This window comes from Ursus americanus, chromosome 1, assembly GCF_024610735.1.
Source record: "Ursus americanus isolate L20-20 chromosome 1, mUrsAme1.1.p, whole genome shotgun sequence".
Lineage (NCBI taxonomy): Eukaryota > Metazoa > Chordata > Mammalia > Carnivora > Ursidae > Ursus > Ursus americanus.
In genome coordinates, this window is record NC_142127.1 from 98093445 (window position 1) to 98121091 (window position 27647).

Consider the following 27647-nt stretch of genomic DNA (forward strand, 5'->3'; position numbering starts at 1 on the left):
GTTCTAAAAAGATACATAGCAAAATTCCTGAAAGACCTCCTGATTCAATGCTGAACAAATGAATTAAATAAGAATGGTAACAATAACAACAATAGTGGACATCCCCTGGGGCTGGTGTGCACCAGATGGGTCTAAGCCTTTCCATGCATTATTTCTCTGAACCCCACTGTAATTGTGTGATAAAAGTACCCTTAGTAGCTCTACTTAACAGATGAGACCATGGTGACCCAGAAACATAAAGTAGCCTGTGGAAGTCAACGTAGCTAGTGGATGGCAGAGCTGGGACACTAAGCCCAAGCTCTCGCTACTCTGCAACACAGCCCAGAAGAGAGGTCAGTGATGGGCCAGTTAAGGTGTTACGGTGGAGAAACATAACCGGAAATCATGTTTCTATCCTGTTTGTATCTGAACGGAAAAAGAAACAGAAGACCCATCAATCAAGTCAAAATTTTAAAAATTACAAATTTTAGGAAGGCAATCACTCTAGTTTCATGTTGACAGACTCCCTTACAAATATTCACATAATCCACATAGAATATTCCAAGTAGAGAGAAAGATGAGTAAATATGCAAAGAGATGTGAAGGGTCATGACTGGGGGGAGCCCATATTTCCATAAGGTCAAGGAGAGGGTGGAAAGTGAACATAAATGAGGCCCCTGGTCAGAGGCCAGATCATGGACTGTCTGGCATGCCTCCATAAGGAGTCTCCATTTCATTGTGAAGCTTCTGGATATCATCTATTCCTGGTTTTTTGATATCCCTAATTGCAAGCAGTGTGGAGAGTGAATTAGCGGCGATCAAGACTAGAAGCTGGAAAGCAGGTGTTTACTAGCTTAATTGGGGTGAGAGGTTAGGAGGAACAATTTGTAGCACTGGGGATGCAGAATGTGAGAGAGACAGTACACGATTTCACAAGCAACAGTGTCAGTTCAGGGGCCAATTAGATGGCGGAAGAATGAAACGGAGGGGAGAGCCTAGGGACACCAAGGTAACAGGAGCCCCAAACTCAAATGCCAGCAGGAGTCAGGCAGGCAGCGCTGATGACGGCAGTGGGCCTGTGGTAAAACAGCAGGGACTGGTGGGGACGATGCCAGACTGGAGAATGTGCGCCCCCAAGTACATTCCAAAGGGGGGGCCGCCACTCACCCGCAGCCCATTGCTGCCATTTGGAAGGTGGATCCCGTTGCCAGATCTTCTGAATTTTCAAGAAATATCTGAAATCTAGATTCTTGTTTGAACCCCTCCTAGTTTCAAATGTTGATAAGTCATTTCTCTGGTAACTAAAACACGTCTGTGGGCCCTGTGTGTGTGCCTTTTGTGTGTGACTTAATGTGAAGCATGGGCTTTGGAACCAAATGGAACTGGGCTTGAATACTGTCTCTGCCCACGAGCAACCGCGAGACCTTGAGCAAGTCCTTAATCATCTTGACCTTATGTCTCTGCGTTCATGGAATGGGTGTGATGATGCCAACAGCACATGGTTTCTGCAAAGCTTAAATGAAAAACTCTGGAAAACATTTGGCACGGTGACTGGCAAATAACAATGTTCAGTAAAAAGCGGCTGTAATTGTGTTTTTCCAGACTGGGGTACAATGTGGATGGTGTTGTTACCAACAATGGTCAACAGAAGAAGAGATTCCCGGTGCGGAATGATGAGCTCAGCTTTGCGCATGTTGACTTGAGGTACTTTTGCGGTTGTTCAAGAGTCAGTTAACTATACAGATCTGGTGCTCAGGAAAGAGAGAGATATGAGTAGACGACATGGACTGGGGGTCAGACACATATGGATGGGAATCAAACTCATAGGTGTGGATGCTAATACCTGAGGTGAGTGTCTGGAAGACAGTCCTCACTAGAACCTGACCGTGCTGGTACCCCGATCTCAGATTTCTCAGCCTCTGTTCCCATGAGAAATCAATGTCTGTTGTTTAAGCCAACCATCTATGGTATTCTGTCATGGAAGCCCGAGCTAAGACACGACTGCTGTGACCAGCAAATTCTCTATTTCCATCACCCAAGCGATTGTTATCCTCTTATTAACGGGACAGCCTTTGTAAATGACTCACATCTTCCATAGCCGCCTCTTAAATGACCTTCCAGAGACAGAAAGGGACAAAGTTTTATAACACAGAGAAGGGCCAGAAAATTGAAGTTTGGATCTTCTTACGAGCTGTGTGACCTTGGGCAAAGTACTTAATCATTTTGTGCTTTAATTTTCTTGCATATAAAATGAGGCTGCCCCCTGCTGTGTTGGATGAAACAAGATGGCGGGTGGTGCTCAGTACATGTTGGATGCTCCTTTCTTTAAGCAGTGGTTCTGGGGAAGTTCTAGGTTGCCTGTACACCCAGAGTTTGTGGTTAGGGCAACGGGAGAGAGGCGGGCCTGTCAGCCAGTCTCCGGAACGTAATCAAATTTCACACATGCGTGAATCTGTGAGAGTGGAGTCCCGGGAGATATCTAAGGGGGAGTGTTTTGGAATCAGGTGGTGCTCACACACTGTTCTCTAAACACGTGCACAACTATCAGGCCATCCAGCGAGGCTGACAAATGGAGGTGAGGTCTCAGAGCAAGCAGTGGTGGGAAGAGGTGACAGGCAGGGGCATCTCTGGCAGCATTTCCACACAGGCCCAAAAAGGACAAGCTGCTGAAACAGTGTCTGTTAATGGCAAACATTTGTCCATATCAGGCACCTTTCCAAGTGGTTTGGCTATATTAACTCATTTAACCCTAGTCTCGGTTCTATGAGCTAAGTACTATTATTTCCTTTTCAGATGGGTAAACAGAGGCACAGAAAGATCCAGTAACTTGCCCAAGATTACACAGCTAGTAAAAAGTAGGGATGGGGTTTGAATGCAGGCAGTCTGACTCCCAAATCCAAGCTTCAACCACTACTTTTTGCCATAACACTTGACGTCTGGGGTGTAGCAGAAGGGCCAAGAATGTGAAAACAGGTAATCCAGGATCTGTCAGAGCTCTGTCACTTGCTGGCTATGTGTAGCAGAAAGGGCCCGTCCTCTCTGATATCTGCCTTCTCTGCTTTCACCACAGAGATTAGAACATCTAGTCACTTAGCTGCACAGAATAATGGCTACATTTGCCGGTCTCCTCTGAGGCCAGATGGAAACGACTACATTCTGGGTAATGGGATATAAATGGAAATCTCTTGAGGTTGCTTCTGAGAAACTTCCTTAAAAAAGAGTTGGCATGCACCCTTTGCCCTGTTTTATTTTATCCCTTCATTCATTCTACTGTCTGGACCACAGATATGATGGCTGAGCTTTGTCTTTTTTCCCCCTGATTTGGTAGAAAATAACCCATAGACAGTAGTGCTCAGCGAACCCCAGGAAGGATAAATTCAAAGAAAAGGAACAAGTACCTCATAGTCAAAACACTGAACACCAAAAACTAGGAAAAAATATTAAAAGTATCCAGAAGAAAAAGACAAAATACATACATTGAACAATGAGAAGAATTACAGATAACTTTTCATTAGGATCTATGGAGGCAAAGGACAATAAAATTACTCTCTAAGGTACTGAAAGAATAAGCCTATCTCTAAGAACTCGATTTCCAGAGGAAATAACTTTAAATAATGAGGCTAAATGAAGACATTTTCTAATAAAGAACAGCTAAGAGAATTTGTTGCCAACATGTCTACGTTACCACAAAAACATTAAGGAGTGTTATTAAAGCAGAATGTAAATGATAACATAGATGGAAACTCAAGTTTATAGGAGGAAATAAAGAGCACTGAAAATGGTACATTTGGGGATAAGTTCTTTTTTTTCTTTAAAAACAACTAGCTATTTAAAGACTTTATTTATTTATTTATTTATTTATTTAGGAGAGTGCGTATGCAATGGGGGGGGAGGGCCAGACGGAGAGGGAGAGAGAATCTCCGGCAGACTCCCCGCTGAGCATGGAGCCCAACGCAGGGCTCGATCTCACCACCCTGAGATCTTGGCCTGAGCCGAAATCAAGAGTCAGATGCCCAACTGACTGAGCCACTCATACACGTCTTAAACTACCGGTTATTTGAAGCAAAATTAACAACACTGAATTATAACATTATAACATAGAAAATACATGACAACAATAGAACAAAGAATAAGGGGGGAGGGGACTGATAGAATTACACTATCATTTGATACTGTCATGCCCAGAGCAACCACTAAATAAAAACAAAAAATTAAGAACCGAAACAACAGCAGAAAACAAGGATATCACTAAAAAGCCAACTGAAGAGAAAAAAATTTTCTAAATATTCAGTTTTCCCAAAAGAAGGAAGGAAAGGAAGAGCAAAACAAAGACCATGGGAGATGAACAGAAAGCAAACTGCAGCCAGTCCTATCAATAATTGCACTGAATATAAATGACTAACGATGCAGAGATTTTCAGACTGAACAACGTGGACCAAATTACATGTTCTCTAAGAAAAACACATTTTAAATAAAAAGACATAAAGATTGATGTGAAAAGATGGGAGAAGATACATGATGGGAACAATAGAGTAAGAAAGCTGGTGTGGCGATGATACACTGGCACACCTAATAAGAGAACTTACAAATACACGAAAGAAAAAACTGCCAGGGGGAGAAACGGACCCCATCAGAGAAGGACCTCTTTCTTATTACCTGATAGAATAAATTGACAGAATGAGATCATGTCTACAATATTTCAAAGCACTATTGAACCTTCTTGACCTAATAAATATTAATATAAAACTACACCCAAAGACTCAGAACACAAATTCTTTACACTTGCACATGAAACGAGTCAGTCATTTCGATAGACGTGAGAAAACCGTTCGACAAAAATCAATATCCATTCATTATTTTTTAGAGAGGGGGGACTACCTGTGAACTAAAACAGAGGCCGTTTCCTCCATCAGACAGGGCATAAACAAAAAATTTGCAGGTAACTTCACATTTAATCGTGAAATATGGGTAGTCTCCTCTAAGAGAATAAACCGAAGGAACAATTTTTTTTTTTTGTACAAATTGACAAGGCGACTGTATAATTTATATCGACATGCAAGGAACCTAGAAAACCCAAAACAATATTGAAAAAAAGAGAAAAAAAAGACAAATTTGGAGGACTTCCCATAGCTGACTTCTTTTTTAAAATTTTATTTATTAGAGAGAAAGAGAGTGCATGCCTGCCCACGTGCGCATGAGTGGGGGCAGGGGCAGAGGCAGAAGGAGGAGCAGTCTTCCTGAGCAGGGAGCCCCAGCAGGGCTGGATCCCAGGACCCTGGAATCATGACCTGAGCTGAAGGCAGACACTTTACCGATTGAGTCACCCAGGCGCCCCTATATTAGCTGACTTCTTCACTTGGTATAAAGCTACGGTTTTTTGGGGTGTCTATTATTTGCAACTGAACCAAATTCTGATTGATAAACCATGCCAGTGCAATCAAATAACTAGCTCTTCTTTGATGTCTTAGCTTCCTCATTTGTTAAAAATAGACATGATAAGACAGCTGTATAAATCAAATAGTTACACAGGGGCGCCTGGGCGGCATAGCAGTTAAGCGTCTGCCTTCGGCTCAGGGCGTGATCCCAGCGTTATGGGATCGAGCCCCACATCAGGCTCCTCCGCTGGGAGCCTGCTTTTTCCTCTCCCACTCCCCCTGCTTGTGTTCCCTCTCTCGCTGGCTGTCTTTCTCTGTCAAATAAATAAATAAAATCTTTAAAAAAAAATAAATCAAATAGTTACACTAATAGAGGAAAAAGAAAAAGAATCCGTGTTGTTATAGCAAATACTGAGTTCTTATTATATACCAGACACTATACTGAGAAATTGGCGTCTATTGCTTTGATTTATCACAACCACTGGCTCAGGTAGAGTCTACTATTATCCCCTTTTACAGAAGAAGGCTTAGAGACTAGATATCAGAGAACTAGTCTGGGACATCAATTGGTAAGTGAGAAAAGCAAGAGTCAAAATGAGGTCTGTGTGACGCCAGTCTGTGTTCTTAAGCCCCATGCTAGGCTGCCTCCTGTAAGAGTTTGTCTCAAAGCACTTGAAAAGTTGAAGTTGCCATGCTAGCAAAAGAAATTATGGCCAGATTAAACCTATCGGTATCCTGACTTCTTTAATTTAAGATAGCTTTAGAACATGGAGCTCCCTTAGCAATTATACATTTTGAACTCTGTGCATATGAAATGCCCTGGGCCTCGCTGGTTCTCAGTATTTCCAGTATCACATGGAGGATATTTTAAAAATACGATTACACAACTTGAGTTCTAAGGAATAAACATATCACATGTAACTACCAACTCCTTATTAAAAAAACCAGAAGTCATCTTTAAAATAAGCCAAATATCAGATTTGGAGCCAAGATGCCAACCAATGAAGGCCTGGCCTCCCCATCTGTTGATCAAGGCCAGATGTTGGCTGGTTTATGGCTCTTGCCATAATACGTGTTACGCGGGTGTGAATGTGTAAGTTCTTGAAATTTGGACTCAAAGCTGGCTTGTAAACGTGATACTGATCGCAGAAAGCTTGAATGTTGCCTGAACGGAGTGTCAAAAACTAAACTGTAGCCCAGGGAAGTTGGGTACCTATTGAAGTATGCTCAAATTTCTAGATCTGTAAATGAGTACATGTAAGTGACCCCCCAAACAGATGTCGTGTTGTAGGAGTCTGATTTCCCTGTGCAAAAATATAGAAGTCTGTGACTCAAAGCTAAGGCAAAGATGACTCTCCAGTGCACTTCTGTGTGAATTACAGAGCGCAGGGCAGTTCTGTGAGCACTGGGAGAAGGGTACCCTATGGCACAAGGCAGAAAAGCCCCTGGGGTCATCTGAGACTGAGCCAGCACGGATTTCAACTTGCCAAGAAACGTTCTCAAAATGAACCAAGATTTTTCATTGTCCTGTTTCCCCCTCTGCCTCTCCCTCCTTCCCTCTCCCCTTTCTCTCAACATAGACCCACACTACATACGAAGAATTTCAAACTCCACATTCAATCCTAGGAACCTCTAGGCTTTTTTCTGTTCCTGCATCACGTTATAACTCTAAAAGCAATTATTTTAGATAGCCTTTGGCCAAGTTTTGCTTTCTATTAACGTAACTCTTTCAGACCTTCGACAAGTCAATCTATCAATAATGATCTCTTAAGGTAAATGTTCCGGAAAATTCCTCTTGCAGAAGATGCAAACCAAATTAGCTATGGTGGCCAAGGCAAGAGGACTGGAAAACAAAATTTAACATTCTTGGATTCAGCCACATTCATGGACACATTCAGACTCCAAAACATGGAGAACAAACAGAATACTGCTTTGTGGAATATTGTACTGTAAGTAACAAAAATAATACTAGCAAGTTTCCGAACTGACTAAAAGATTAATAGATCAACTACACTGGAGAAATAATATGTGGTCCCAACTGGAACCTAATGAGCAAATATATTTGGATTTACGATCCTACTTGAAGGGCAGAAAATAAAGAATTATTTAATAATGTTAGTCAAAAGGTGCAGAGAGAATGATGAAGACAGTGACGTTTCTTGTTTGCAATGGTTTCTTCCAAGTCATACAAACTTCATATGATAGACATTAGAAAATGCTGGATAGAAAACACAATAGCCCCAGAGAAAAACGCAAAGACATGGAAATAATGCCAGCAGTCAAGACATTTAAAACAACTCACTGGAACAAGGGGAAAGTTTAGAGAAGGATGAAAGATTAAAGGATTAAAATGGAAAGTAAACAAGACAGAACTATGCAAGAAATCTAAGGAAATAGGGGCTAACGCAAAACTACAATTTAGCTAGTTGACTGTTGCTTCGAATTCCGTATATGAGCCAATATTTATATGATTCTGCCTGCTGAGAATTTGTTATGTAAATAAAGAAATCAGCACCCTTGAGATAGACCCATTGTGGAAATCAGGCCTCTGTAACCAAAAGAAAACGTTCCTGGATCATGTTAAGTTGTGAGACCATGAAGTCACATTCTACCTGGGAAGCTACGGAGCGTGAGCAGTCGGCGATATTAGCAAGCAGAAGGACACAATACAGTGATACTCCAATCTTAGCGCGTGTTTTCGCTGGCTTGGCAAAGGGTTCACGTACCTGATTGCTTCCTCTCCCCTAAGCCCACGTCTGACAAATCCGTGGATATTAATAGATTCTATCTTCAAAATAGTTCCTGACCCCAAACACTGCTTGATCTCTGCTGCCCCCACTCCAGTCAAAGCCACAGTTACTTCTCCCCTTGTCTTTACAACAGTTTCCACTGATGAGATTCCCAATTCCATTTTACCCCCACAACCAGTCTTCTAAACCGTAATGAGAATATTTTCTTCAAATGCAAATATTAGCATCGCTTCCAATTGCTCTTAGAATAAAATGTATGCTTCCCATCCATGGGCAACAAGCCATGCATGCTGTGACAGTATGACACTGACTCGATGGCCCCTCTTTCTCTGGGAGCTGGACCCATCGGCCTCCCTTCAGTTCCCAGAAATGACAAGCCGTTCCCCACCTAGACCCTTGCCACATTCCATTTCCACTGCCTGCACGCTGCTGCTCCCACCTGCTTACACTTGATGCTTCAGTTCCCAGCTTTTTTTTTTTTTTAAGATTTTATTTACTTTTTTGAGAGAGAGAGAGAGAGAGCACAAGGGGGGAGGCACAAAGGGAGAAGAACAGAGAATCTCAAGCAGACTCCACACTGAGCGCGGAGCCCAACACAGGGCTTGATCCCAGGACCCTGAGATCATGACTGGAATCAAAGTCAGATGTTTAACCGACTGAGCCACCCAGGCGCCCAGTTCCCGGCTTTAATGTTCAAAAGGCAGGACTTCCCTGATCACCCCATTCCGGGTACATATCCCTTTCTTACTCTGTATCACAGTACCCAGTTCACTACCTTTATGGCGCTCTCCTGAATTTCTAACGACACAGTTGTGTTGGTCTACTTGTCTATCACCTGTCTCCCACCCCAACAAGACCATATGCTTTCTGGAGGAGGAGTCACGTTGGTTCCTCAGCGTTGAGCCTTGGCACCCAGCACAGAGGCCACTCAGCAGATACTTACGGAATAAATGAACAGATGAATGAGGAGATGAGTGACAGAGGACACAGTCTAACAGACTGGTTACACAAGTCTAACAGATTTGTTACAAGGCAACATGAAAAGGATAAATGTTAATCATTAGCTGTTTTGATTATAGATACATAAGTGAGTAATCACTGGATGAAGATGAAGGCATGAGGGGCGCCTGGGTGGTTCAGTCAGGTAAGCCTCCGACCCTTGGTCTCTGCTCAGGTCATGATCTCAGGGTTGTGGGGTCGAGCCCCATGTTGGGCGGGCTCCGCGCTCAGCATAGAGTCTGCTTCTGTGTCTCCCTTTGCCCCTCCCCCATGTGCGCAGGCACACACACTCTCTCTCTCAAAATAAATAAATAATATCTTTAAAAAAAAAGATGAAGGGATGAAATTTGGTCAAGTGCCTTGATGAGCAGCAAAGGGAAGTGAGGAGAAGGAAGCATCTTGACTCTGAAAGAGCTTATTCTTCCAGAAGAGACCAGAAAGACATCTAGAATGGTGAGAAAACAACCTGAGGCTGTCTTTTCTTTGCACAAGCACTGATGGAATGGTTCCTGCCTGGTGTGAGTTTGAGGGACCGGCCCAGGCTGTCTACACGGGATGAGCGTGTGGCACAGGCTGAAGGAGCAGCAATGATTCAAAAGCAGGGATCATCTCAGGGGCGGGCAGGCCAGCAAAATGTGACGGGAGAGCTGGCTTTGGCATGGGGTCTCAAAGCAAGCCCCAGATTTGCCTGGGCAGACAAGGAAGAGGACAGATATTAGAATCAGAGAGGAGCTTTTGGCCGATGTTTATGGAAAAACGTAATTGGGACCACATTTGTTCTCGTTCTAAGAAAGCAGACAGGCAAGATAAAGAGGAAAAGGGAGAACATCTAGGAAAAGCAATTACGAAGCCCTAAGGTGAAGCAGACCCGAGATGATTGCATTTACAATGCGTCTTTTAATTTTTAAGAAAATCCATTCGAGAGAGTAAAAAATATCTTAAGGACTTTTTCTTTATCAGAACAAAAAGACAAATTTAGATCTAAGAGAGGAAAATGAAAAATAACTAGGAAATACTCAGAGGAATGTTAAATCAACTTTTCCTCAGTTTAGACTCAACAGATAAAAGACAAAAGAGACAATACTCATGCAGATGGGTTACATGAGCAAAAATAATTGGCTATTAATAATGGAAATTTCAGGGTTTAGCCGGAAAGTTTCACATTTTCCTTTGGGCACTCAATTATCTAACCTCCACGAATGGAGACCAACCACATACCAGGCACTGCTTCGGACCTGATTAGATTTTAGTAAGGAAAACAGACAACAGAAAGACAAGTAAATCGGTATCGTTAACTCGTGCTACATGCTACTGATACAGGTAAGAGGTAGAGAATATGGGGGAGGGGGGGCTGTCTTAAATAGGGTGGTCGGGGAGATGTGAATGGCCTGAGGGAATGATCCGTAGTCAAGTCTGGAGCAAGGCTTCCAAGTCTGGAGCAGGGATCATCGTGTTCTGAGGTGAATGGCGCCCCCTGGAGGAAAGTTCTCAAACCCCTGCTGTGTCTGAGGAACAGCAGGAGGAGGCCGGCTAGAGAAAGAGGGAAACGCAGAGAGTGGTAAGAAATGCGGTCCAAGAGGCAGGCAGGGACGCACTGGCCCTACACCACACTTTGGGTGGGGGATCACCTGAGGTTTAAGAGGCAGGAAGTGAAAACGCGGGATCTCCATTTTAGAAAGGTCACTTTGCCTATTGTGTGGAGAACAGACCACAGAGGACAAGAGTGAATCAGATGGAGAGCCGATAAGCTACCGTAGGAGTCCAGAGAGGAACCGAGAAGCCCACGAGGCTGGGAATCCTGAGCAAACCACATAACCATCCTCTCTGACATGAACAACAGCAAGAAATTTGCCCTGTAAGATAGCCAGAGGATCGCCTTACGCACACAAGAAAAATAATGTTTCAATTCTTTGTAGAAATTCTGAGTCTGGAGAAAAAACAAAGAAAAAAGAAAAAGATCGGAACTAAGAAATGGGGCCTGGAAGGGAGACACAGGTACCGAATACCTACCTACCCCGTATTACTCCACAGCTCCATGAGATGTGCGTTACCTTGTCCATACTTTAAAACTAAAGCCCAGAGAGTTAAGTAACTTGACCAAAGCCATCTGGTAATCGACCAAAGTGAAATTCGATGCAAATCTGTCCTTCTCTAACGGCATGAATTTTGAGCCTTAGTTTCTCTATCTGCCTCACCAGAAATGACACTCATTTTCATGAATTTTATATATGCTGACATACGGCAACACCAGGCATAGTGCAGGGCCTCCCTCCATACAAAGAACACCAAGGGGGTTAATCCCTGAAAGAACTAAGTCTGTGATCTTCAGTCACAGAGGTCCTTGGCCCTGGCTGCAGCCTGGAACCGCTGGAGAGCTCTGAAAGATTCGATGGCTGGTTCCCACCCCTGGAATACTAACTTACTTGGCCTGGGGTGGGGGCCTGCCATCAGGATTGTTTTTAAGGAGAATGCACCTTTCTTTTATACAGTTTTTTCTCTACTTTTTTTTTTTTTTAATCTCAGCTCAGATTTTTATTTCATCCTAAGGAAGAAAATATATAAACTATTATTATATTTCATAATTGTCTTTTTTCTCCCAACCAATGCAGATTTATCTTTGTACCCAGTGCAATCACAGTCAACCACTAGAGCATTAATTCTTTACTTTTAGCTTCCCAACTTCCATTATTCTTGATTGTGATAACTCTACACTAATTTTTCTCTGGGAAGCAATGTACCTCTTTTCTCAGCCCATGGAGTTTAAAGGGAATTGACTCCAAATGTCAGCTCCAAGAGTGACTTTGTGTCTGAGACTTGGCCAGCCAAAGCAGCCCACACCATGGCCATGGTGGTTCAGTGGTGGGCAATGTCTCAATTTGGAACAATCTAAGTCAGCCCCATGGCTTCTGCTGGGAGAGGACAAACTTTTCCACACCCATCTTAAGGATGGAGCCAACACAAAAAAGCAGAGAGATAAAAACTCAGGCTTGATGACATTATTTGAGCTTCTGGATCAAGCCATGCCTGAATTCATCCTGCATATTTGCTACACTGCCAGTACAGTCCTTTTTTCCTTTTCTTTCCTTTTTTTTTTTTTTTTTCATTTTCTGGTCTATTTGAGTTGGGTTATCTATTATTTAAAAACCGAGATTTTTAATGGATACAGAGACACTGTAAATTTACTTTGTATGAAAAACAAAAGGCTACTGCATTAGCCTAGTCTATCCTCCTGGTAAAACATAACTGATTAAAAATAATAAATGGATGAAAAGAGTAAGGGGAAAGACAGATACTCAAGTGCAGCTATGTATGGTCCGAGGAGATGGGGAAGGACAAAGAAGAGACTTTCACAAGTGTGTCTATAAGCTAGATATAATTTAAGCCCTTTCAGAATTCTCAAAGACTTCAAATAGAAGATGAACGTTGCCTGTTTTTTTTCTAATTGCTTGGGATTTCTTCAACTGGGTCTCATCTCTGCAACTAGACCCCAAGATTTCCAGGTTTATAAAAGTTACATAAAACTTTGTGAGCCTTTGTTTGTTCTAGGGAAATAGATGAACAAATGCATAAAAAAATACATGGATAAAATGTTCTCTGCAACATGATAAAAAAAAAAACAAAACAGCAAATAAAGAAAAGATCCGAAATGTCCCCTTTACAGACTCCATTTCCTCAGTGATCCCAAAAGGTAGTATTCCTTATTCTGCCCTGGACACTCTTCCCTTCCCCACTGTGCGCTTTCCCTGGGTGGCCTCACACAAGCCCATGGCTGAGATGTGGTTGCAGAAGTCTCTCCACTTGACCTCTCCAGCCCAGTGCTCCCTCCCATGCTTTGGGTTCATGCGTTCACCTGACTGTTCAGTGTTTCTTCTGGATGTCCCGTGGGTTCATTAAATTCGTTTCCCAAACGGAGCTTCCCATCCTTTCCCCTCAAAGCTGCTCACCACCCCACAGCACCTCCATACATGTAGTTGCCTAAAGCTTTCTGAAGGCTTGTCCTCCGTGGCCCCTCTCCCCCTCCTCCTACAGCCAGTCCATCCCCTTCTATCTCCATTGTCGCTCAGTCAGTCCACCGTTATTGCTCACGTAAATTACTGTAACAGGTTCCAAACAGAGTTCTCTGACTCTTGTCCTCCTCCGATCCATTATTCCTCCTTCAGCCACAGTAATTTCTCCCAAATGCTAAAGTTCTGCCCCTCCTCTGCTAAAACGAATCCTAGTGCCCTCCCCCACACTCTCGGATGGAGTCCAATCCCCTTGTCCTTGTCATGGTGTTGGAAGGCCTGCCGAGCTGGCTTCTACTTCAGTCACTAGCCCATACCAACTCTCCATCACATTCTGTGTTATAGCTCTGCTGAGCTCCATTTTGTTCCTCAAACATGGCACCCTCTCTCTCCTATAACTTCACACATGGTGTCTGTGTTCTCTTCCTAAGAGACTCAGTCCTCCACTCACAGCCCTAACTTACTCATCTTGGGGCTGCTTCCCCTTAGGGTCTCCGTTGAAACATCACTTCCCTTGGAAGATTTCCTGACTCTTCTTCCAGCCCCCAGTCTGGGTTGGGGGGCAGAGGTCCCTCTTCAATCACTGGACCACCCCAGTAGAGCCAGGTCATATCCCTGGTCATAGTGTCTACACTGTCTCTTGTACCCACTATCCCACAAGATCCATGAGCCAGAGACCCTTCTGTCTTGTTCACTCCTAGATCCCTCGTCATTAGCACAGTAACTGCCACAAAGTAGGTAATCAATAAATAGTATGCGGATGATTAAGTCTTTCATTAAATACATTATGGCACATTCATAAGACGGCATAAAATGCAGCCATTAAGAACACTGCTTTAGGAAAATAATTAACGATATAGGAGAGCCTTTGGAACACACTGTTCAGTTTAAGAAGCTCATTATAAAAGAGAATGCACGGTAAGATCCAATTTTAGTTTTTTTTTTTTTTTAAAGATTTTATTTATTTATTTGACAGAGATAGTGACAGCCTGCGAGAGAGGGAACACAAGCAGCGGGAGTGGGAGAGGAAGAAGCAGGCTCACAGCAGAAGAGCCTGACGTGGGGCTCGATCCCATAACGCCGGGACCACGCCCTGAACCGAAGGCAGACGCCCAACCACTATGCCACCCAGGCGCCCCAATTTTAGTTTTCTAAAATGCATGTAAGAAAAGAGACTTCAGGGGTGCCTGGGTGGCTCAGTCAGTTAAGTGTCTTCCTTCAGCTCAGGTCATGATCTCGGGGTCCTGGGATTGAGCCCCGCATCAGGCTCTCTGCTTGGCAGGGAGTCTGCTTTTCCCTCTCCCTCTGTCCCTGCTCCTGCTCTCTCCCTCTCTCTCTCCCTCTCTAATAAATAAATAAAAATCTTTAAAAAAATTAAATTAAATTAAAAAGAGACTTCAAATATACTTGCCTAAAACTCAAAGTGATCTCTTTTGGTGGATGGAATTATAGGTGTGTTTTTTTTTCTTTGAGCTCATTTGAGCATAGGTTTCTCTGATTGTGAAGGGAAAATGATAAAATTATTTAAAGTGTTATATAAAGTCCCAGGCTGTAACAGAGCAGAGGGTGACAGTCAAGTGCAGTGAGAGGACAGTGGTGAGATCAGTCCACGTGCATGCTCTGCTGTACCATGACCAGACGCATCACCAAGAGTTGAAAGCGAGGAAGGGACAAGGTCCTTCATATAGATCACAATTAAATATAACTGGGGCAATTAGGAAGAAGAGCAGTGGGAAATGCCTCGAGAAGGGGAAGCCTAAGCATCTACTTTCAGCAGCCTTCTATCAGTATGACATCAGGTCACAGGAGATGAGAACTCGGTTGGGGAAAAACTAATCAAAGAAAAGTTTATTTAACCAAAAATAGTGATAAAGTAATTAACCGACATTCTCCTACTTTCACAGCGGTGTGTGTGTTCAGCTCTCTTAGGGCAGGTCTCTGTCAATCCCACCTTCACGTGCTCACAGGACCCAGAGCCCAGATCTGAACTGTTCACAGTAAGACCCAGGACCGCATCGCATGGTGCTTTGGTCCAAGTCAGACAAAAATTTCATTCCAGCCTCTTCCGACTGTCTAAAATAGGGAATATACACGTATATACATATACAGAGATAAATTCTGCTGCAGGGAGAAATAAAAAATTATCCTTACTTTCAGGATATTTCTATTTCTATCATAAAGGATCTTTGTTGCTTTAAAGACAATGATACGGACATTCTGCTTCCGATATGAAGAAGTAAGTTTTTTCACAGATTATTCCACAAATAACAACTGCAGACTCCAGACCAAATAACCCCCCGACTATGTGGCTCTGGGAAGTGAACGAAAGCAGACAGGTTTTGGAGGAAGTTCTGATCAAAGAGTTTCCCGTCTGGGGAGCTCCATCCCGCTTCAGCTGTGACAATGGCTCAGGGACACAAAGATGCTAGTGGTAAACCTGCTCTCTCTGCCCAAAGGGACCCCAGGAAGGCACCTTGTCCAGGCTCACCATGGGGAGTAGGAAAGGGTCCTAGGGAAGAAGAGAGCCAGAGAAGGAAGGGATCCCCAAAGTCTGTATATGAGATCTGCCCAAGTCTCTGATGACCCGTAAATCATGCTGAATGGGTTACTGGATGAGACCTGATCCCCCTTCACTGCTGGAGTCTAACCAATGACAGTCACCTGGTTACATTAGTGAACGTGGGTTAATTCATCTTGGCGCCAGTTTCCTCCCATACAAAATGACCATGTTGCAACAGTTTTGTGACATTTACTCATTCAGACATTCCGCAAAAGGCTCCCAGGTACCTAAGTGCCAGGTGTGCTAAGGAATACAAAAGAAAGTTCAGCATCGCTGCCCTCAATGAGCCTGGAGTCCTGTGAGGGACAGCAGACGGTCACCCAACTAGCTAGCTGTCACACAAGGTCGACCTTGACCACAAAAGGAGCTTAGTACAGCAGGGAGAACATGGACTCCAGAATCAGACGAACCTGGCTTATCTCCGGGGTCCACCGGGATCCTCTCTGTACAGCTGTTGTGGGCATTAAACAGCAACGCTTATGTTAATATATCACTAAGCCCACTGTTCTGAGCTCTGTATATTGATTTAATCCTTACAACAACCTCATTAGGTTGGCACTAATCCACCTTCACTGTACAGATGCAGAAAATCAGGCATGAAAATTTAGGTTTATTTGCCCAAGGTCACCAAGTAATATGTGATCAAACACAGATTACAACTCAAGCCGCCAAGTCTACCCACACCTCAGCTGTTAACCGCTAGCTTATCCCAAATAAGAACTTCAAGTGCCGAACACAGAGCAGGCACTCAACGAAAGGCAGGTCTCCTCGTTGTTACGGTTACTGCCGAGGCTGTTGTGATTCCTGAAGCCACAAGAGAGAGAACAGTTGAAATTCAGGACATATACCTGAATTTTTAAAGCCAAAAGGTTTTAAGAACACTAACTGATCTTCCTAGTCTCGGATTAAAATGAGGATTGTGCCCCCTAGATTTTCTCACGTTGTCTTACATGTATGTATCTAACCATTAATTTCATACGGAGGATAGTTCACTGAGTACGTAACAAAAGAGCAAGACAAAGAAAAAGAACACTAACTAATTTTCATGTGTAGATCAGGACACACGCCTTAAGAAATCGGAATTGATATTTACCTATAAGGTATCCCCTACCTCTTCTTAAAAAGAAAAGCAGCGATATACCATTGTTTATTTCTTCGTTCACTTTTCACACTCTAACTTCCAACTGTCATCTGCCACCACTGACCTGGGCATCCGAATGGTTCCCAAAGAGGAAGTAGAGCTAAAAATGTTAGGACCCTGGTCATGCACCAAAGTGAGTGCGTCATCCCACTGCTAATGGGAGAAGCAGGCAAAATCCCTTGCGGTACTTTTATTTAAACAATCTCGGAGAAACGCTGCTATGTGGGGGGAGAAAAAAAGAAAGAGAAAAGATAAGAAATATGAACTCAGCTGAAACTCAAAAATTAATCCGCAGGCACCAAACATAGAAATTAAGTTTTACTCACACTTGATAAACCTGAAAGCCTGCTTTGTTTCCAAAAGGTGAAACTATGGGATCCTTGGAACTCCAAGGATCTCAGCTGCTACAATTCCTAAATGATGTGGTGATTTAGGGCTAATGCCAAATTTTAAAAGAATAAGAGCAGTATTTTACTCAGGCCTGGTAATTTTATGAGGACATGCTGCACATTTCTTATATAAATACATGTAGTTTAATAAGGTCCTCAGAGAGTGCTTTCACCAAACCCCTACGTATCAGGATACTGGGGAAAAACAACCAAATCCCAGGACCGTGTAACTCCTAAATCCTTACTGGGTAACGTGCCCAGTTTCTGAACAATACACATTATCTCGGGATAGTTTTTATGACATGTGTGGCTATTGCCTGTAAATCCCTTTAAGATGAAAAGCATTACCACTGACATTTGAGTTGGACAAAAGGATTTATATGGCTTGATTACTCAAGGCTATAAAACGTAGAAAAACAAAAATAGTTTGGATAAACCCTTGGAGCTTGTTGCAGTGGGATTTAACCTACGGGGCCTGTGGGCCAACATTACGTTTTAGGGAGTCGTTTAGAGGTTATGAAACTTTTCTCTGTAAACACTACTTGAAACAACGAGCTGGATTTATTGACTCGGCAAGGGGCTCTTAAATGGATAGATTTGAATCAAAGGCTTTTCGGAATAGGGTCCCTTCAAGGTAATAGTCAATTCTCATCATTTTGCAACAGAAAACAATGGCTGGAAGAGACAAAAATTATACGACTCACCCAAGGTGATGTGACTAAATCCCCCATCAGCAACCTCATTCTCATCATTGTTAGTATTACTCGGTATTTACCATTTGCCAAGCATGGAGCTGAGGGCTTTTCCTGTTCTTCACACCAACTTTCAATGGATGTCCTAACATCATCTCCATTTTCTAAGTGAGAAAAATGAGCCTCTGGGAAGCAAAGAGCTGTGAAGGGGGTAGGTCCAGAATTCAAACACAAGCAATGTGACCCTAATACTCCACATTTGTGACCAACCCACTCCCCCCGCCCCCGGCTTCCTCATGGGCCCCAGACTCAGGACCCCGGAGCTCCGGTTCAGAGAAGGACTCCAACCGTCCGTGGCTCTGGGGTTTCCAGGTTATAAGATCTGCATGTCTGACAGTGGAATCCAGTGTGGTGTTCTGATAGTTCTAGGACCGAAGGGAGCGGGTCCCCTCCCTGGTTGCAATACTTGCCCTTGGAACTATAGTACAAAGAGCTGTTAATACAGATTCTGTGTGCCTGTAATCCCATCAGAAGGCGTCCCACCAGAAAATACCTTTAGACTAATGGTTGTAAAATATACCGGATAAAATAAGATCTTCTCAAAATAGTGTCTGAAGCCCCGTACTCTGACTTTGGTCTCTGGTGGTGCCGCCCAGGAAGATGCCAGAAAAGTGATTAGATTCGACTCAGCCCTGCACCGTGCAAATCATCACACCTGTAGAACCAACAAATGTGCTTTCCTGCTGCACGTTTTCATCTCTACTAAGTTCTTTTTTATTCCCTATTAGTCTGTGTGGTATTCTGCCTCAAATTCTGAGGCAGAAAAAAAATAAAAATGGAGATGCTGAAACAAAGATGATGGCTAGACAGTCATATCCAGATCTTATTTACATATGTCTTTAAATATACTCATATATTTAAATTTGCATATTCAAATACCAATAGGCAGTGATGGTAAGTATATATAATTAGACGTCTTCAGAATTATAATGCATTTAGTCTAAAATTTAAGGCTCTCAAAGTTCTAAACCAAACATAAAGACAATTATCAGTGTACAGAGTAAATAACATAGGCAGTAAAATCAGCTTCTAATTACTTCTCTGTGCTGTTGTCATTCAATAAGGTACAGATAAGAAAACACTCAAGACATTTTTACTTTTGTTTCTTAGCACTTCCACGGTCCCCATAATCTGAAATGGCACTTTATGGTTGTGGACCCAGTGAAAGTTAAGTAGAAATTCAGAGAGAAGACAGAACCTGTTGATGGAGGATGAAAGTCTTAAGTGTAGGAGGAAAGCAGACACCTCCCAGAAGGAGAGCTTCAATGATCGTCACCGCAACAAGCTGTCCCGCAGGCCTGACTTTGAACTTTTGCAAAGGGTTTAAAAAGAAGGCGAGAGTCAAAGAGACAGATACCCAGGAAGGACTCCAACCTCGAAGGACTTGGTCCGGATTGGAGGGAGAAGGATCCTTGAAGGAAAAGGAATGAAGGTGAAAAGGATGGAAAAGAGCCAGCATATGAGTACGCAGAGTTGAAAGAACTACTGGAGGGAAAACCCAGTTTTAACAGCTTTCCGGACTAGGACGGAATTGCTATAAAAGGATTTCACTGTACTTACAGAAAGGAAACTTGTATATTTATGCATATATATATATAAATATATATATAAATTTATATATATACAGGTGTGATATTTATTTAAATAAATTTATATATACATATATATATAAATTTATATACATATATAAATTTATTTAAATAAATACATGAAAAAAAATTGTCTAGCTTTTCCCAGACTTAAGAATTTTTAGCAGGGACATTTAGAAGTTTTAGAATCCAACAAACTTTGCATTTATATTACTCATGAATCTGCTTACAAAGCTCATCTTTAAAAAATAAACAGGATGGGGGGACACCTGGGTGGCTCAGTTGGTTAAACGTCTGCCTTCGGCTCAGGTCATGATCTCAGGGTCCTGGGATCAAGTCCCGCATCAGGCTCCCTGCTCAGTGGGGAGTCTGCTTGACCCTCAACCCCCTGACCCTCCTGCTCATGCTCTCTCTCTCTCTCTTAAATAAATAAATAAAATCTTTAAAAATAAATAAACAGGATGAAACTTATTTTAAAGGATGTATTTAGAAACAGTATAGGACAATTGTGAAGAAGGCCAGTGCCAGGTTGCCTGTGTTTAAATTTCTAGCTATGTGATCGTAGGCAGGGTATTTAATCTCTTGTGCCTCAGTTTCCCAATCTGTTAAATGGAAATATTAATAGCATCTGCTTCATTGGATTGCTGTGAGGGTCAGATGAGCTGGGAGACATAGAGAGTGATGTCTAAGCGTTGACTTTTATGAACCTCTTATTAACATGCCATATGGAGCTAAGCACTCCACGGGTAGGGTATTTCCCGCCCTCACAAGATAACACGGGGAAGCAGGGCAGACAGAATTAACACATATAAAGGAGTAGATGAATAAAGGGCACACAGCGTGCAATATTAGGAAATCATTATTAGTCTTCTTAGGTGTGATCATTTTTTAGATGCACAGTAAGATATGAGGGGGAATGTCCTGATTCTCAGAAAACACAAACTGATTTATTTGGGGATGAAGGGGCATGATGTCTGTCATTTACTTTTAAATTACTTCCCAGAGACACAGACCATGTATGTAAATGCATACATATAAAGCTACGTGACAAAATGTTAATCACTGGAGGAAAAAAAAAAGGAAAGAAAGAAAGAGAAGAAGGCAGCAAGGGTCCCACGCTGGCTCAGAATCCAGAACATTCTGTGCGCTTGAGACCCTTTCCAAACTTGTCTTCACAATGTGGCTGATATGAGAAGGATCCTGCAGACATAAGCTTTTTAAAGTAAAGTGCTCTATAAATGTTATTTTCTACAACCAGCACCCAAAGAGCAAGCCAGTGGGAGGGGCTGCTTTAAAAATGCCAGCCTGGCCTCCACTCCCACTAAGAGGCTCCAAGACATGGCAATGAATCCTTCAGAACTATAATTAAAGCCCCTTTCTCCTGGTCCGTCTTCAGTGAAGGTACACTTCTAAACAGAAGTCTTCGTGCAAAGACTGCTGGGAAATCCGTCTTCATCCTTTTTAATTCCAGACCATCACCCTTTCCTCTAGGCTTTCTCTAGACAGCATGGAGGAACTGACAGGCCACCGGATAAAGGAGAAGTTTCGCTAGACGATCCCCCGGATGCCCAGCTTTAAATGCCATCTACGGGCTAACGTGTCTGTGTTTGGAGTTGGCCCAGACTTCCGCCCCAACCTTCGGACTCACACAGCAACTGCCCAGCTGACGTCTCCGCTTGGATGCCACAAAGCCCCTCAAACTCAACACACGCAAAATAGAACACCTCTCCTCCGCATTTCTTTTTCTCCATGAATGGCACAACCGACTGCAGAGTGACAGAGGGCACAGACATGCCCTCCCCTCCCTCGCCCTCCATAATCCACTCACCTCAGGCCCCCCCCCCATATGACCTCTCAAGTTCCACCCTTCCCCCCCTACCAGTCCACGTCTATTCCCTGGCCTTTTGCAACAATCCCCAAACTTCTCTCCTTATTCCCACTCTTCTCTCTCCAGTCTATATCCATCAACAGTTTAATAGTAATCATTATTAGGGAAACAATAATGATGAAGCAGCTAATATGGAATAAGGACTCAGCCAGGCACTGTGTGAAGGACTCTGCCTGCATCACCTCGTTTAATCCTGACTATTGGGGCGCCTGGGTGGCTCAGTCCTTAAGCGTCTGCCTTCCGGCTCAGGTCATGATCCCAGTGTCCTGGGATCGAGCCCCGCATCAGGCTCCCTGCTCAGCGGGAAGCCTGCTTCTCCCTCTCCCTCTGCTGCTTCCCCTGCTTGTGTGCCCTCGGTCAAATAAATAAATAAAGTCTTAAAAAAAAAAATCCCGACGATTAAGTGGGCAGTATCATTTCCCCAATTTACAGACCAGGAAACTGAGACAGACAGAGGCATGAGCTCACTCGCCCATGAGACGGGACTGGTGAGCCAAGGGTGAAGCCGGGCTCCAGACCTAAGGCCTTGGCTCCCCCTCAGGATGAAAATGAAACGCCCCACCCTGGCCCACAAAGCCCCCTGAAACCCTGCACACTTCAGCCTCCCATCACCCACTTTCTTCCTCTTTGTTTCCCTCATCGGTGATGCCGTCAACTCCGCCCTCCTCCTTCCTGTCCTCACTCCAGGTCTCCCCATGTGGGCAGCAGTCCCAGCTCCCCAGGACTGACCAGCTTCCGTTTGTACATCTTCAAGGCCCCAGTCTTGCTGTCATTACATACTTATCTGTGTACGCGCCACGGGAGGGGCCGTCCAGCTTTGCTAACCCTTAAGTCCCAGCACCCAGCACGGTGCCTGCTGGGCACAGGAAGTGCTCGGCCACCTTCATTCACTAGGCAAATGGAGAAAAGTAAAACTTCTCGGTTCTACTTCAAGGGCCAGCCTTTATTACGGGTGTGATTTTTTTTTTTTAATACTCAGATAGCTTTTTAAATTTTTTTAAATTTTTTTTTTAGAGGGGGAGAGAGAGAGACAGAGGGAGAGATAGAATCTCAAGCAGGCTCCACACTGAGAAAGGAACCCGACACGGGGCTCGATCTCATGACCCTGAGATCATGACCTGAGCTGAAATCAAGAGTCAGACACTTAACTGAGCCACCCAGGCGCCCCACTGGTGTGATTTTTGTAAGTCACTACCTCTATGAGCCTCTGTGGCTTCATTTTAACTTTCCAGTGGCAATCAAAACTGTAAAAATAAGCAGTTTGGAGTTTTCAAATCTCTTTCACAAAAATCATATTTGTACCCAGAATGGCCCTGTGAAGTCTGCAGTATCACTGTAGCCCACGTTTAGGAGGGTCGGGGAGGGGGTGTGGGGATTCATGATTTCCCTGTGGTCCATCAGCTGCTGACCCTGAAGCCCGCCCTTGACCATAAGCACAGCCAACAACCACTTCGCTAGCAGCTGATTAACCCAGGGCATTAGAGAGGCAGTGAAAATCTGCAACACGCTGCTTGCTCAGCCCTCGACCCTTCCAACATTGCCAAGTTCTCCCATTTGCTTCAGAGACTCAAGGGGAGGGTCAAAGGGGGGGCTCATCAAGCACGTTGAACTCCACTGTCCTGGTAACCACATACACCACAAACACGCCAGCTTGGGGCAGGGGCGCAGGGATACGCAGGCTGGCCGTGGCCTCCAGCTCCTACCCCTGCGCAGGCGAGCAGAAGCTGGGGGACAGGATTCACTTCTTTAGTTCGGGCCTCGGGAACATGAAAGAGTAGGAAGTGCTGCAGATCGCGGGTGCGGCTCTTGGCAACCCTGAGCCCTCAGGCCACCTGGAAGGTCAGTGCATTTTAGCAGCTGTCCCCTGACCCCCTGCAGCCTCTCAGCCAGGGGCGGGAGGATAATGTGGGGGACAGAGATGTTTCCTACGCTCAGACTCTACATTTATTCTCTGCAGAGGATGTCTCTGTACTTTATATAGTTGTCAGTGTCACTTCCGGGGATCAGGAGCTTACATGCTGGTTTTAAGGGAAAAAACCCTCTAATATCAGGTTATTCTTACGACATTGAAGTTTAAAGTGATCACTTCCATAACATCCCTCCAAGCAGAAATGAGACCTTCCTCTGCGTCCTGAACCATTCCTTGCACAGCAGCTTGATAGCTATGATTTTCTGCTTGCTCCTTCAGATCAAACTACTCTAAAAGCAAAAGCTGTCTAAAATAAAAGTAGCTCAAAAGACGTGGCTTTCCAGATAACCTGAAGTTTCTAAGATGGTAAACAGGCAATTTAAAAATAAAAGCAGGTGAACTTTCTACTGAAATATTTTTTATGTGAACTGGTATCAACAACAAGTAACATTCTGAACACTTTAGCATGTGACATTTAGGAAAAAGCTTATCATAGGTATTCATTGTATTTTATTTCTTCATTTTCAATGTATAAATAAAAATCACAGAAATTCCTAGATTATGTCTAATACTCAAACATTCTGTAAACAAAATAGGAAGTTCTCTTGTATGGATTCTTTCAGAAATTTAAAGCTGATCAAAGTAGTTTATGATTTAAAGTGGAAAGCAAAGGTATTCCTAGGCAATAATACGTACCTTCTGGACACTGGCAGGTGAATCCACTGAGATTAGAAACACACGTTGCTCCATTTCTGCATGGGTCTAGGACACAGTAATCAATCTTGGATTGGCAAAGCTCTCCAGTGTAACCTGAGTAAAACAAGACAGAAGTTTTATAAAATGTGCTATTTCAAAGCCACAGGGAATTGCCCCAGGAGTGGATGGAGTCCCCTGGTACCCACCCACCAAAAGCAGCAGCTTGGAGCTACACAGCCCCCCAGCCACTCCTTGATCTACTTTGGTTTTGCAATGAGAAACCATCATCGCAGTTTAAAATCGTTCAAAAATCATTTCCTTTACAAACGTCTTTATTGCAAGGAGAGACTTCGAAATACGAGTTAGAACCTTCAGAAACGAAGGAGTCCCAGCTTCCTTCTGACATAGGGCAAAACACAATCTACAATGACCTGCTTGACCTAACCGAGACGGCCACTTTCCCTAGGTCATCCCAATATCTATTTAAAAAAAAAAAAAAACAGGGGGCGCCTGGGTGGCACAGCGGTTGGGCGTCTGCCTTCAGCTCAGGGCGTGATCCCGGCGTTATGGGATCGAGCCCCACATCAGGCTCCTCCGCTATGAGCCTGCTTCTTCCTCTCCCACTCCCCCTCCTTGTGTTCCCTCTCTCGCTGGCTATCTCTATCTCTGTCAGATAAATAAATAAAATCTTTAAAAAAAAAAAAAAAGCATCAGGAAGAATACTAGGTATTAAAAAGATTTTAATGTATATTTTACAGCTGGAAAAATCCTTCTGTGTTTAATGCCATGCCCCACCCCCTCATTTTAAAGATAAAGGGACTGAGACACACATAATGTGAAGCACATTAATATATTATTCTTAATTTTATTTGAATCATATCCAACTCGGGAAATTCTCTGTGAAGCAAGAGTCCAGTGGTGATTTCACTGGATAGTAACAGAACCACACATGTGAAGGGAGGAAATAGGGACCTCCATCCATCAGAAGGCAACCAAAAGGCTTTAAACAAATTCCAAATTCTTTATTAACTTTGGAAACAAAGCCCTCCAGGGAGGCAAGTTTGAAAGAATAATATGCCGATATGTTCCTCTTAAAGTGGAAAATGGTTATGAAGGAAAATCTGGAAAACAGAAGATGTCAAATAGAAAGAGGAGCTGCCGTTAGTTCTGTGATTTGAGTGACAGAACTCTTAATAATCTGGAGATAATTATTATCAGAAATTTTATGCACAGAAACGTTCTACACAATTATCATCATACTGTAACATTTTAAACCTTCCTAGGATGTACATTAAGTACATAAAAATGCATCTCTCTGAATTATTAGTTTTGAAAGACTGTCATTAGCACTTGAATCTGAGATTTGCAAAATTAAATCAATGCTATTAGAAGACAGATGATTTGTCTGAGCTTCAACTACCTGCCAAACTAGCATGAATTACAGATTGTGAATGTGGGGGCATTTATTTGCAACCCAACTCTTCCTTCCATGCTTTAAAACAGTCCAGGAAATTCTAGCTTATTAGTGAATATGATGAGTAAAATATTTGTATAAACTAAAAATCCAAACACCAGGACAAAAAGCTATTTCAAAATTGCAGAACAGCGGGGCACCTGGGTGGCTCAATCGGTTGAACATCCGACTCTTGATTTCGGCTCAGGTCATGATCTCAGGGTCATGAGATTAAGCCCTGCATCAGGCTCTGTGCCCAGCAGGGAGTCTGCTTGAGATTCTCTCTCTCCCTCCCCCTCGGGCCCCCCCCCAAAAATAGACAAATCTTTTTTAAAAAATTGCAGAACAGAATATCTTAATATGATAATATTATGTTAATATATTTTCAAACGACAGCTCTAAATTCAGAATGAGGGAGAGCAAACTGTTTTTAAGAAGAGTGCTACAGGGTGCCTGGTTGGCTAAGTCCGTTAAGCATCTGCCTTCAGCTCAGGTCATGATCCCTGGGTCCTGGGATCAAATCCCACATCCGCAGGGAGCCTGCTTTTCTCTCTGCCCCTCCTCCCATTCATTCTGTCAATCTCTCGTTCTCAAATAAGTAAGTAAAATCTTTTTAAAAAGGGTGCTACGAATAACTTTTTGACAAAAAAATACTAGCTAATATTTATAATAGAACACTTCTTTTTTTCTTCTATATATTAACTCCCCCTCACTGCAAACTATGAGTTCAGTATCATAATCATATCCATTTTACAAACGAGGAAACTGAGGACTAGAAAGTTTAGGAATTCTCACAAAGCCACACAGGCAAACTCCTGAGCCCAAACCCTTCAATGTATCATTATGCCTAAGGCAACATGCACCACATCCTCAACAAACATGTATTTAACGTGAAGGGTAAACAGAAAATGTAGATACAGACAGACACGGAGACAAATGTAAAGTAAACACCATGGTTACTCTTGGGCTTACCACGTACTCTGTGTGTATATATGTGTGTGTGTGTGTGTGTGTGTGTGTGTGTGTGTGTGTGTGTGTGTGACCAATTACAAATGGCGACTTCCTAGAGACAGGTGTGCTCACAAGATACGGAGTCATGAACCCTGCCCTCAGAAAAAAACAAAAACTGTGACCACAGAATCACACAAAAGCATGAAAAATAGCCAGGAGCCAATTAGATATCATCTGTGAGGGGTGTACGCATCCCTACCAGACAGGAAGAATGTGAGCAGAATTCAGGATCCCGTGACCTTCAAAGTTCTTTAGAGAAAATGTTAACATTCACTTTTTTTTAACTTTTTACTTAGGAATTTTAAACATACTTAAACATAGAGAGACTACTATACAACCCTCACATATCTACCACCTAACTTCAACAATTATTAACATTCTGTCCATTTAAAGTTCCCTCATATTTTTATATTTTCCTTGTTAGGGCAACTTCAAGCAAACTTCATTTCACCTGTCAAGACATCAATATGTATCCTTAACTAAAGGAGTTTTTGTTTTGTTTTGTTTTTAAAGAACACTTTTAATGGTCTCTTTAATGTTTGGTCCCATTTACAAATTTAATTAAACACTTTAAACTACATTTAGTAATTTCAACAATTTCTTTTTAAGAGCCACAGTTGTCGAGTAACACGCAAATCTTGCCCTGAGTTTAATTCACTATTATGCAATAGATCTAATAAATTAAACCTATAGGCAAGGTGAATCTTAGGTGCTGTTAAGTGCTCCAATATTTACACATGCAAGCTTAGTAAGATTTCATCCTAAGAGGCCAAACCACACTTGCAGCGTGTGGGGTGTTTGAGATTGTCATAATGGTTTGGGGGGGGGGCACCGGTCCTTAGCAGCGGAGACTCTAAAGTCTTGCACTGCCTGGAATGATCCAGTACAAGAGAGTTTTGTGACTCAAATGCCAGTAGTCCTCTCCAATGAGAAACACAGGTCAGGGACCAGTCACTGTATCATTGCTTTTGGTTCCTGAGTTTCAAGCTTTCTATTAAAGATTTTTTTAAAATATGGGAAACATGGAAATATAAAGAAAAAGACCGTGTGTGATTAGCTAGACCTTTAACAAATGTATATATTAACATGCCTCTGGGTCCAATATAACTGGAAATGAAAAACAACAAAGGAGTGAGGGAGGAATGGGAGAGG

At 43.0% G+C, this 27647-nt stretch overlaps 1 protein-coding gene across 1 annotated transcript in view; it reads right to left on the bottom strand.

Annotated features, from left to right (window-relative positions):
• Positions 1-27647, bottom strand: part of DNER (delta/notch like EGF repeat containing) — a 300909-nt gene that overhangs the window by 64900 nt on the left and 208362 nt on the right. The window contains exon 7 of the mRNA XM_087864128.1: positions 24032-24145. Within this exon, the coding sequence (XP_087720254.1) occupies positions 24032-24145 (114 nt within the window). The remainder of the gene's footprint in view (positions 1-24031; positions 24146-27647) is intronic.